Source organism: Nilaparvata lugens, chromosome 9, assembly GCF_014356525.2.
Source record: "Nilaparvata lugens isolate BPH chromosome 9, ASM1435652v1, whole genome shotgun sequence".
Taxonomy (NCBI): domain Eukaryota; kingdom Metazoa; phylum Arthropoda; class Insecta; order Hemiptera; family Delphacidae; genus Nilaparvata; species Nilaparvata lugens.
Genome location: NC_052512.1, coordinates 21641603 through 21655295, shown reverse-complemented (window position 1 = coordinate 21655295; position 13693 = coordinate 21641603). Strand labels below are relative to the sequence as shown.

At 33.9% G+C, this 13693-nt stretch overlaps 1 protein-coding gene and 1 long non-coding RNA gene across 3 annotated transcripts in view; one reads left to right on the top strand and one right to left on the bottom strand.

Annotated features, from left to right (window-relative positions):
* Nucleotides 1-2449, top strand: part of LOC120353078 — a 27653-nt gene extending 25204 nt beyond the window's left edge. The window contains exon 2 of the long non-coding RNA XR_005572173.1: nt 2269-2449. This is a non-coding gene — a long non-coding RNA (uncharacterized LOC120353078). The remainder of the gene's footprint in view (nt 1-2268) is intronic.
* Nucleotides 1-13693, bottom strand: part of LOC111052006 — a 469556-nt gene that overhangs the window by 75776 nt on the left and 380087 nt on the right. For both annotated transcript variants that reach the window (XM_039435624.1, XM_039435625.1), the window contains exons 28-29: nt 4407-4581; nt 2913-2991 (exon numbers count right to left, since the gene is read on the bottom strand). In XM_039435624.1, coding sequence (XP_039291558.1) covers nt 2913-2991; nt 4407-4581 — 254 coding nt within the window. The remainder of the gene's footprint in view (nt 1-2912; nt 2992-4406; nt 4582-13693) is intronic.

Below are 13693 nucleotides of genomic sequence, written 5' to 3'. Positions count from 1 at the left end.
TCATAAATCAGCTGTCGAGTGGATTATTGATTGCAAGCGATGAGGTATGCAATTGATAACTCGAAGTAGCATATTATTTTCTCCCGACTTTTTTCTGCGAGGTCTACTGTTCACAGAACTACTAGTTTCTTTTGAAATAGATTTTGACAAATGGCTTATCAACGGTGTCTATAGCTGATTATAAATATGAATTAATTAATTGACCGAACGCAGTAAGGTCTATGTTTTAACTCGGACTCTTTTTCGTCTGTCTAGTATGTATGTAACGCATTCACGGCCAAACTTGTTGATAGAATTCTATGAGATTTGGTAGGAATATACCTTTTTCAACTGTGCGTCGATGTATACACGAGGTTTTTTTTCAAATTTCTGATTTTAAGGATAATATGAAGGGAAAAGGGATTTTTCTATACTCTGATATCACTATATAGACTACAGACTGATAGAGACATATGTATGGGAATTCTTCAATAAGATGAAGACTGTTGTAGATATAATACTGTAACTTTCTAAGCACCCATCGTGTCGTACATCATTTTAGAAGCATCTTTAAAACAAAGAATATGACATCAATAATAATGCTCTATGATACTTGTATCCAAAATGGCGGCTGATTGAAGTTTCATGTAAAAACTAAAACTTCAATCAATCAAAAAGGTCGTGTATTCGACCAATAACTTATCCTGAAAGTTACAGTTTTATATCTACAACAAACTTCATCTTATCAAAGGGTTCCCATACACTCACTGTGTATATCATCTACTCTGAAGATAGGATTAATCAGGCTATAGAATTATTCATAATCAATCAGCTGACAAGTGGATTATTCATTGCATGCATTACACAGATGTCTGGAGAAGCCGGTGAACAGGTGACACCAGATACTTGTGGATGAGAAAACTGCGTGAGATCTACTTTTTACAGAACTACTAGTATTTTGATAGTACGCTCCCACTACCGAACAGCATTGAGCATTCTCCCTACTTTTGTGTCAGCATCCAATTATTGTGCGCAGCATGCTTACTCCACTACTCCACTCACCTCTCTGTCCAAGCTACAAACTGTGCAAGGAGAGATCATTTTACTCTCCATGTTTAAAGTGATATTTCTCGGACTTTAGTGGGCGAGGTAATAGAGCACTGAATTCAATGCTTCTCAGATCAGCTGTAACGGAGGGTTAACTGATAACGGACGGTTAACTGATAAGCCAGATAATGGAAGGATAACTGATAAGCATCTATATAATAAGAGTGAGTAGGGTTGAGTTTGTTCGTATCAAAACAAGTCAACTTGTGGATTGCAACCGGAAAGCGGGTATGATTCAGATCTCCAAATTTTGCACATAGATCTAAGAATATCAATCCTGTACACATTGAAGCCCAATTTTCAATTTTCCTTCTAGAGTTTTCAGAATTAATTTTCAAATTACATTCATGGGACAATCTGAATATTGAAATCTATATACTATCCTATTATATTAAGCAAGCAATTTATGTATATTTATATGGTTATGTGGTTGTGTGTTTATATGATTATGTGGTTATATGGTTATGTGGTTATATAAGTATGTATTTATATCCAACTGATCTTGAAAACGGCTTGAAATATTTTGATGGAATTTGCAACATAGTAGGTTTATGATATAAAACTTCAATTGCACTAGGTATCATCCCTCGGGAAACTCACTGAACGACATTAAAAGGATAATTCATCCTTGGAAAAGCAGCTGAGACTCGTCGTCTGTGGATAATGGAAGTGAGTGAGCGAGTGCGTCTGTGGAAAATCAAAATATATCATCCCCGAGATTCATAAGCAGACGTATAGCCAGCTGTAAAATATAAACATAATATAGGCCTACCTGAAAAGATGAAGAAACTTAAAGGGTTTGAAAGATAGAATTATCCATGATTGATAAAAACTAATGATCATATTTGAAATAAAAACATATTTTTCGCGTTGTTTCCAAATTCTTCAAAAAAGTTTATTTTTCTTTCAATCCCATAACACTTTTTTAGCAGATGCACTCAGCTGCTGGGGGGCTCTTAATCAATCAGTTTATCTTACGAGAAAAAATGTCTAGAATTTTAAATCAACTTGATAAAATTTCTGATTTGTTGACATAATTATCATGGTATATCATTCTAAATTGAATTATATCAGAATTTTCAAAGTTAATTATTATTTTACAGTTTTAAGTGATTAGTGAGTGTTATTGTGTTATTCAATTTGATTCAAAAACAATCTAAAATGGAACTTTTCTGTTTTCAGATATTTGGATTGGAAATCGGACCTGAATTCAAGTGTATGGAACATAACTTACTTCTTGGACTAGTAATAGTGTATAAATATAAATTCGGACAAGAAACAGTCTTTGGATGTGCATATTAGTCCTTCGCCAATCATTTTAGAGAATTGTGTTTTGCTTATCAATAAATAAATAACGAGAGAAGCTCATTGCCCCAATATTTATTTCAATATAGAACTATATAATATGATCTACAGAAACTACCTCTTTGATACACATGGTTAAAATTGGTAACTGAATTAATAGCCAGTCCAATTTTGTCAGGTTGGCATTGAGTTGAGGAAGGTTTATAAACAAAATTAAAGTTTTGTCACTTTATTAGGTTAGCATAAAGTTGAAGATCTTATCTATACTATAATAAAGGAAAGAACTGGCTGATACTGTACGGGATGGGGAAATTATATTTGACGCATCATCACGTCTAAACTACTGGACTGATTAACTTGAAATGTTGCATATAAATTCTTAATTTGACCGAGGATGGTTCAAGGCCAATTCAAAACTGTCCAAGATTCCACTCGGTCAAGTTTTCAGTTTGTCAAGTTTTACAATGGACCCTTGCGGAGCATGGGTGACCTGCTAGAAATCCATTTAAATGAATGCTTACGGGGATGCAGCTGTGTAGTCCAGAGGAAACAATCTTTCGACTAAAGTTTGCTGTTCTGAAACAAACTGCAGCTCACCCTCTGTGAAAACAACAATATTCTAATATTAAACAACAGTTCTCTTCAGGTGTGCGATTAAATCAATTTTGCCTAGTCATGAAAGAAAAGGATACAGCTAAATCTTATGGGAGTGCTCACTCATTAATATTGTGAAAAAGAAGAAGAAGAAGAAGAAGAAGAAGAAGAAGAAGAAGAAGAAGAAGAAGAACGGATCACGTTATTATAATGAAAGTATATGATTAACATTTGTGTTGCTATCCTTGTCTATCATTCGACAAAGCGAGTAGCGCAATTCTTTTCTATCTCCGCAAAGTTGGCGTTCTTTAAAAAATGGCCATTCTTATAATTATTGGAATGAAATGGAAACTCTGTAGTATGTTAAAAATAATAAAAACAAGTTTTTTGCACATGAAAAAGGCTATGATCAATTGAAACATGTTGTGAATAATATTAATGAAGCATAGAAAATGGCACTAAAGAATTTTCATTCAATTTCCGTTTTCAAGTTATCCTGGTATATAATATGAGGAAATCTAGTTAATAATGATCAATATTGGGCCTATCTCGAGAATATTCTATATTTATGTGAAAATACTTCATTCGTCAAGATAGTATACAAATACTTTTTCATAATTCAATGGAACATTCTCCTAATTATAATATTCCAGTAGTTCATTATGTTTCTCCATTGTTAACAAGCAATTTGGCAACAGTGCGGCGGTAGGAAAGACAGACAAGTAGAGCGAATCAATCAGGTGCTGATTTTATGAAGTGGATCCCACTCTATCAGTGGTTCTAAAGTCCGTGAGATATTACTCTTAACACGTGTCTTTCTCAAAGACAGAGAGGTCTTATGCTCTATCCTCCACTAATCACTCCCGATACCTAGCAGCATTCTAAGGCATCGTGCCAACACTCCGCTCCAGCTATTGCCTGGCATTGTTCCAAAATCGTTTACTGGTCAGCAGGTATATTGGTTTATGTGATTATACATTTATACATTGATACATTGGCTACAATGTCATTCTCAACTATGAATGATTGGGAAAGGAACAACAGGCTTAAAGCCCAAAACTGTTCCTTTCCCAAGTTTAGATAGACATTTTCAAAAAATAGGTTAACACTTCACGATTTTTGTCCAATTTTGAGTCCAAAATATGTATAAACTAGGAATTTAGAATTTAGGAAAGTTGAAAACCAAATTAAATAAGAATACTTCAATAAATCATCACTATATTATGGAGATGTGTTCACACAAGAACGTGAAGCGAAATGACATGGCACATCCAAATGTGCGCAGGATGACCATCTCTGTCTATGCTACAAACTGTGGAAGGAGTAATGGGTTTCTCCTCTTCATGTTAAGAGTAGTATCTCACGGACTTCAGTGAACTCACAATTCACAAAATGTTTGGTGAGGCATTGTTTGAACTCACCATATTTCAGAACATGGAACAAGTCTGGATGAAGATACTTAGTTTCATGCACCTCCACATTTACACTACGATCTGGGAGATTGAGATAACCAATATGTATGCCTTCAGTATAGTATATTGATACAATTTCACCTGGCAATACCATGTAGTTCACAACTCTATAGAATATTTCCTCCTGTGAAAACAGATAATGGAATATTGTTCATGTAGGCCCTATTGGTTTTGACTTTACTAATTGAAACTTACTGATAAGCAGTCAACAGCCTTGGAACACCAATGCCAATATGAATTGATAGAATTAGATGTTGGTCAAGTTAGTTAAGTGTTAGGAGTCGGATTTAGATTATAAGTGAATATTCATGTATCCAGACACACATAAATTCTTATTCCATTAGGAGTGTTACTGATTTTTAATCAAGAAGATAATCAATGTTATAATTACTAGGTAACCTATAAACTGCAATCACCCTCAAAATATAATAATCCATTTCTATCACATTAGCATTAGGAAAATCGAGAGCAACTTTATTGAATCTTATACTGTCCTTCATGTACATGCATAATTCATCACATTTGTTCTGTTGAGTTGCATATCAAGAAATATTGAGAACAATATAAAATATTTGAAGTGAGCAAAGTTTCTGTCAATATAATGATATCCCATCCTCCTTGTACTAAATTCTGATAAGAAACAAATTTTTTTTCTGCATGGATTGTAGGAAGAGTGACATGGTCTTTCTCAGTCACGTACCTCATACAAGCAGACATGAAGATGTGCAAATTTCATCAAGATGAAACTTAGATCTTACTATGCTCTGTAAGAGCATAATGGGTTATTTGGATGACAGTGATTGGTTGCCAAGTGAAAGCATTATAAGTGATTGGTTGTCAAGTGATAGCATAATGGGTGATTGGTTGTCAAGTGATGGCATGATGAGTGATTGGTTGTCAAGTGAAGCATAATGGGTGATTAGTTGTCAAGTGATAGCATAATGAGTGATTGGTTGTCGAGTCCTATCGTGAAGAGTAATTGGTTGTCAAGTGCTAGCATAATGGATAATTAGATGTGAAGTGATAGCATTATGAGTGATTGATTGTCACATGCTAGCATAATGAGTGATTAGTTGTTGAGTGATATCATAATGGGTGATTGGTTGTCAAGTGATAGCATAATGAGTGATTGGTTGTCAAGTGCTAGCATAATGTTTGATTAGTTGTTGAATGCTAGCATAATGGGTGATTGGCTATCAAGTGCTAGCATAATGAATGATTATTTGTAGAGTGATAGCATAATGAGTGATTGGTTGTCAAGTGCTAGCATGATGTTTGATTAGTTGTTGAATGCTAGCATAATGGGTGATTGGTTGTCAAGTGCTAGCATAATGAATGATTATTTGTAGAGTGATAGCATAATGAGTGATTGGTTGTCAAGTGATAGCATGATGAGTGAATGGTTGTCAAGTGCTAGCATAATGGATGATTGGTTGTCAAGTGCTAGCATAATGTTTGATTAGTTGTTGAATGCTAGCATAATGGGTGATTGGCTATCAAGTACTAGCATAATGAATGATTATTTGTAGAGTGATAGCATGATGAGTGATTGGTTGTCAAGTGATAGCATGATGAGTGATTGGTTGTCAAGTGCTAGCATAATGGGTGATTGGTTAAGTGATATCATAATGGGTTATTGGCTGTCAAGTTATAGCAAGAAGGATAATTCTTTGTCAAGTGCTAGCATGATGAATGATAACTTGTCGAGTGATAGCATGATGGGTCATTGGTTGTCAAGTGCTAGCATAATGGATGATTATTTGTGGAGTGTGTGCCTGCACTTTTTTAAAGATGATAAAGAAGACAATTTTGAATAAAATTTAGAATTTAGAAATAGGCCGACACATCTAGAAAATACCTGAGTCTATACCTAATTCATGCAGGTGAACGGGCTAGAGTCAAGAAAACTTCAATTAATCTTGCCATGCCTGATTTAATAGGTTTATACTATAGAATAACACTACAATTTGAAATAATAGAAAAATACAAACAGCTTCAATAAACATTGGCAGCTAAAATCGAACAACAGAAACAACAATATCATGTTACTTTGTTGACATTCTTCATCTGATTCGGGGGCGCATTACTATCCCCGTTTAGATAGCAATACGTCACAAAACCAAACAAGATCAGTCATAAAATAACCAATCAATTTCAACATGAAATTACTCAAGAAAGAAAAAACCCGTTGAACCCAAATTTCGTCGATAGTAACCCATATAACCCATTTCATAATAATTTTGAATCCCCACTTTTTATTGACATTCTCGAATGAACCTTTGTTTCACTACACTGCACTTTCGTTGGTTTGTACGTTGCTTTATCGTCGGGGTTACAGTACCTTGTTTTTGGCGGTGAGCTTTTACCGGTTGAATTTGGCTTGACGGCGACGTCCTCTTACGTCCCTAGACCTGTCGTCTGAACGGGTGTCTTGAAGCGGTTTTACATAAAGTTGCGGAACCAAAGGGGTGGTAGTACAAGAAGTTGGTTTGGGGACACACATGAACCGCTTAGCGGTTATTTGAAGAAACAATTATTCGTACATGATGAAGAAACACAATTAAACCTTTCAGGACATGGCACTACTAGTAAATTTAAACATTAATAAAAAATAAACTTGCTCCTACATTAACTACTGAAATAAACTTATAAACCTGCCCAAAAAGGGGGAAACATAGTGACTACATCTTTACTCTCATAGTGCTCCTAGCAAAGTGTCCTCCGAAACGTAATCTGGTCTGGCGGCTGGGGAATCCCCACTACTGTATTTAGAAACAGGTCTCCTATTGGGCGAAAGGAATCAATTTGACCAATCGTCGCGTGGCTTATAGAGCCTTTGGACCAAATAGTAACTGCAAAATCGGTAGTTTGTTATAATTTCAATGCTTGCTGTTTTCCAACTTATCGCACTTTATGTCGCGACAAGAAGGCTAAGTTTTAGAGATAATTCCATAATCTACATTCCTCGACGACTCGGAGCCACAATTTTCAAATATCTATCATGGGAAACTCGAAGTCATGGCCGTTCATAATAGAGAGTGATATCATAATGGGTTATTGGCTGTCAAGTTATAGCATGAAGGATAATTCCTTGTCAAGTGCTAGCATGATGAATGATAACCTGTCGAGTGATAGCATGATGGGCCATTGGTTGTCAAGTGCTAGCATGATGGATGATTAATTGTGGAGTGATAGCATGATGAGTGATTGATTGTCAAGTGCTAGCATGATGAATGATAACTTGTCGAGTGATAGCATGATGGGTCATTGGTTGTCAAGTGCTAGCATAATGGATGATTATTTGTGGAGTGATAGTATAATGAGTGATTGATTGTCAAGTGATAGCATGATGAGTGATTGGTTGTCAAGTGCTAGCATAATGAGTGATTGGTTGTCAAGTGAAAGCATAATGAGTGATTGGTTGTCAAGTGCTAGCATGATGAGTGAATGTATGTCAAGTGCTAGCATAATGTTTGATTAGTTGTTGAATGCTAGCATAATGGGTGATTGGCTATCAAGTGCTAGCATAATGAATGATTATTTGTAGAGTGATAGCATAATGAGTGATTGGTTGTCAAGTGCTAGCATAATGAATGATTATTTGTAGAGTGATAGCATAATGAGTGATTGGTTGTCAAGTGATAGCATGATGAGTGATTGGTTGTCAAGTGCTCATAATGAGTGATTGGTTGTCAAGTGAAAGCATAATGAGTGATTGGTTGTCAAGTGCATAATGGGTGATTGGATTCCAAGTGATAGAAATATGTGTGATCAGTAATGGATGATTTGTGATTAAAAATGGATGATTAGTTGTAAAGTGATAGCATAATGAGTGTTTGGTTGTCAAGTGCTAGCATAATGGATGATTAGTGATTGTCAAGTGCTAGCATAATGAGTGATTGGTTGTCAAGTGCTAGCATAATAGATGATTAGTTGTTGAGTGATAGCATTATGGGTGATTGATTGTCTAGTTCTAGCATAATGGATGATAAGCTGTGAAGTGATAGCATAATGGATGATTGGTTGTCAAGTGGTAGCATAATGGGTGATTGGTTGTCGAGTGCTATAATATTCAATTCATTCAATTCATTCAATTTTTTCAATTCATTCAATTTATTCAATTTATTCAATTTATTCAATTCCAATTCACAATACAAAGCACAAGATACATAGACAACATATCTAAAAACAGATTTGTGAATGTTTCCCCCACATAGACGGATCTGTGTGTGGGGAATGAGTAACAGTACAAGAACTAGCCTAAAATAAAATAATAATATGTATAATACATCTATTTATATATATATGAAAGATAATAATAATAATACAAAAGAAAAATCTTATCAGTAAGCAAGGTCAGAGAAGAAAGATATTGAAGAGAAAGAAAACTATAACTTTCCATGTAGGCTAATGCTTAATAGATTAAAAGAAAAGGCGAACGAAAGAAGAAAAAATGAAAAGGGAGAAAATCAGCAATAGATGCAGATGTGAAAGATTGTTGGATGGAAATAAATGGTGACAAAAGATTTCTCGGTATTGAGAAAGGCAACAAAAGAGATGATGAAGATCCAAGCTATTCGATCATTATGAATATGACAAAAAAGCAAAATCAGAGACATGGTAACGGTCATCCAACTGAAACAAAACTTAGTTTACAGGTCTAAGTCAGCCTAAAGAAAATGTTCCTATCAACCCAAATCTGTATATCTGAGAGTAATGATTTGGTTATATTTCTGTAAACAAAGCCTATTGGTATTTTGTTGATTAAGTAATTACAATAGTACGGAAGTTGATGTCTGCATATAGTGAGTTTTGTGAAGTGTATATTAAATCTATTTGTGTTATTTGCTCGAATTTTGTAGGGAGTTGTGTGAGTGGTAAATAAATGGTTATGTTTATTCAAGTACAGAATTACACTTTTAATGTAAGTCTGTCTTTTTTTTTTTTTTTTTTTAAGATTACGTCCTAAAGACTCCAGTCATGGAGTATAAGACAAGTCATGTTATTACATAATAATTCTAACACTAAGTAGTTCAACCTAGTTTAGGTTTGAAAGGAATTCTTGTACACTATAAAAAGCTCTATCAACTAAATATTTTTTAATTTGTTTTTTGAAAATCTTCAAATCATCATTACTTTTCAAGATTTGAGGTAGCTTGTTATAAAATTTCCTACCAATATAATCTGGTTTTTGTTCAAATAACCTACTATTGTGACCCATTATATGATAATCTGCTCTGTTTCGCGTATTATACTCATGAACATCTGAATTCAGGATCACACCACTCGTTTTCACATGCATTACAACTTCATATACATACAAAGATGGCACAGTTAATAGACCAAGCTTTTTAAATAAAGGCCTACAAGAGTCTAACCTATTCACTTTCTCTATACATCTGAGTGCCTTCTTTTGAATCTTAAACACCCTGTCCATATTTTGTTGAGATGAATTACCCCATACTAAAATAGCATACCTAATATGAGATAGTATAAGTCCATGGTAAGCAGTTAACAGTAGTTTTTTATCATTCAGCCTAGCAAGCTGCCGCAGGACAAATACCCCAGATGATATCTTATTACATATCATCTCAATGTAAGGATGCCATGTTAATTTCCTGTCCAATAAAATTCCCAAGAACGCTACTTTCTCTTCTTGGTCTAATTCATTTTCCTCTACAAACACATTTATTTCTCTATCCTCTACTGAATTATATTTACTTTTGAATTGTAGGAATTGACATTTCTTACTATTTATTGTTAATTGCCTTTGCTTCAAGAATTGGACAATTGACTGTACTCCAGTAAAAGCATTTATTTCTAGACTATCTAATAAATAATTGTTAAAGATAAGCGATGTGTCATCAGCAAACAACAGAGCTCTGTGATCTTTTAACTCTTTTGGTAATTGGTTCACATACAACAGAAACAGTAAGGGACCCAGAATTGAGCCTTGAGGTACTCCAGCCTGGACCTCCAGTTTTTGAGATTTAATTTTTACTATTTCATTCCCATCCACCTTGGTAAGCTCAACACACTGGTTTCTACCTATGAGATATGATTCAAACCATTTTAGTTCTATACCATTCACACCTACAGTTTTTAGTATTTCCAATAATATTCTATGGTTCACACAATCAAAAGCTTTGGATAAATCAAGAAATATTGCGGCTGCCTTCTCACCTGAATCTATTATATCTATTAGTCTTTCAACAAGGGATACTATTGCAGTCTTAGTAGATTTCCCTTTCTGGAACCCATGCTGTTCATCACATATGAAATTAATTTCTTCCAGGTGCATCAATAGCCTATTTAAAACTACTCTTTCAAAAATTTTACTTATTACATTTAGAATACTAATGGGTCTATAATTTTCAACTCTTTCAGAATCACCGCTCTTGAAAATTGGCAAAATTTTTCCTTGTTTCAGATCATCAGGGAAAAAACCCTGCTCTAGTGAAGTATTAAGGAGATGCAATAAAGGGTCCAGTAGTTCATTTTCACATTCTTTTAAAATTTTGCTTGAGACCCCATCCAATCCTACTGTTTTTTTGTTATTCAAAATCTTATTCAAAATTTCTTATTATTCTTGACAACTCATCTCTTGATAATGGATGAAATTTAAATACCTTTTCAATTGGCTCAGCATTTAATGTAGTTGTATTACAAGTATTAGTGTTCAGTGACTTTTGGAGATTATATGCAACCTGTTGATAATACTTATTGAAAAAGTTACAAATGTCTATACTATCATCCATATAATTTCCATGTTCATTGATTATCCTAGGGACATTGGTAACTGTATCTTTTTGAGCTGCTCTCCTATTTCTATTAATTACCTCCCAAACAGCAGAGTTAAAATTGGTACTAGTTGTTAATATTTCAGCTGTTTTCTTACACTTAGCTTTCCTCACTTCTTTTGCATAGTTTTTCTTTAGACATTTGTATTTGACTTCACTCAGAACATCCCTCACTAATTTAAATTCCTCATAGGCTTCCCTAACAATATTTCTTTGAGTAAGAATATCTTCAGTTATCCATTCATCTACTTTGTCCAATTTACTTTTTACTTTGACTTTTTTTATTGGACAGCATACACTAATGTGAAATCTTAGAGTATCAATGAATTGCTTATATTTGTAATTTAGGTTACAACTGTTATAAACACTACTCCAATTTTCTTGAAGCAGTTCCTGCTTCAAACAATTTATATTTCCTAGCTCATATTGCTGAATTTCTTTCACAAAAGTTTTTTTTCTGCTTGGATTCTGGCCTTGTAACTTAACATCTAAAATTTGATAGTTATGATCTGATAGATCTGAGCTACCTAACCTGACATTACAACCTTCTATATTTGTGAGGATATTATCAATAATTGTCTGTGAAGTTCGAGTTACTCTTGTATATTCGTGGACCTTAATTTCTAAATTATTCATATTAATAATATCTCTAATATCCTCTGTCATTTTATCCTGCCTGGCAAAATCGGTATTGAAATCTCCTACTACTATAACATTTGTGAAACGAGCGGTTGTAATTTCCAAAAGTGTGTGGAGCAGCTCACAAAATCTTGAAGTTGGAACCTTTAATTCTAGGAAAATTTCTCTACTTGAGTAAATTCGAGGTCTTCCCAGGGCCGCTCTAATCATGTGCTTTTGTAAGATAAAAAGCTTTTTTACATGAGAATCGAAAGCAGCACCCCACACCTCTATAATATAGGTATTGGAATAATGAATGTGCATATGCGAAATAAATTTTCCTAGTGATATCTATATTTCTTATTCTATTTATCTTGTAGAAGATATGGATCAAATACTTTAACTTCGAGCATAAATATTCTATGTGTTTGTTCCACTTGAGGTGCTGGTCAACTACTATTCCTAAGTATTTCATAGTTTCTACTCTTTCCAGTGTTTTTATCTCCTGTCCCTCATTTACCATGTTTATACAGTTTGCATTCATATTCGAATTCATAGTTATTGGTGGTTGTCCGGTAATATTAGGTGAAAAGGTTATGTATTTTGTTTTTTCAGTATTTAGGGTGAGAACATGATCCTTAAGCCATTTCTGAACTATTTTTAAATTATTGTTCGCGTTACTGAACGTTTCCTCCCAGCTACTCCCACTAAAAATGAGTGTTGTATCATCAGCAAATGACAATGTAGTACAATTTCCAAGGTTTAGGTTGAGCATATCATTAACATAGATTAGAAATAAAATCGGTGATAGAACTGATCCTTGAGGCAGTCCAAAATCAGATGTGAATTTAATGTCAGTTCGGCTATTTAAAGTTAGATATTGTTTTCTATTTGATAAGTAGCTTGCAAATAAATTGTTCACGGTCCCTCTAATTCCAGATTTATTCAGCTTATCTAGTAGTAATTTGTGTGGGATAGTGTCAAAAGCCTTAGATAAGTCCATAAAGACAGCTAGAGTTTTTTTATTTTTATTGAAGTTGTTGCACACAATTTTATTAAGGTGAATTACTGCATCTTTAGTAGACTTTTTGGCTTGGAAACCATATTGGTTAGCACTAATTATATTCTCCCTATCAAGAAAACTCATTAACCTCAATTTTAGAATCTTTTCTTGTATTTTGGATAAATTACTTAGTAGGCTGATTGGTCTGTAATTTTCAGGTTTTTTTGGATCGCCGGTTTTAGGTATAGGAATAATTTTTGCTTCTTTAAATTTACTAGGAAACTATCCATTGCTCAAACATTTATTGAATATAAATTCTAGGGGTTCGGTAATAAAACTTGATATTCGTTTTAGATACGATCCTGAGAAATTATCGGCTCCAGGTGTTGCTTTGTTTTTCAATTTATCAATTATCTTTTGTATCTCTATTGTGTTTGTGGGGCGGAGAAAGATACTCCTCTCACATGAGTTGCTTTGGGATTTAGGTATAGGTATATTATTTATATCATCGGAAATTTTCCCAGCAAAAGTTTTTCCTACATTGGCAAAGTATTTATTAAGTACTTCGGCATCCAGATTGATTGTTTTGGTATTCTTTTTAGTATCCAAAAGTTCGTTTATACATTCCCAGGTTTTCTTGGAATCATTTTTGTATTCGTCAAATTTTCTGTTAAAGTAATTGATTTTCGCTTGTTTTATCAAATTATTTAGAATATTTCGATATGACTTATATTTATTATTTAGTTGGATATTATTTGGTTGCTTTCTAATAATTTTATGCATTTTGTCTCTAACACGTATACAGTTTACTAAAC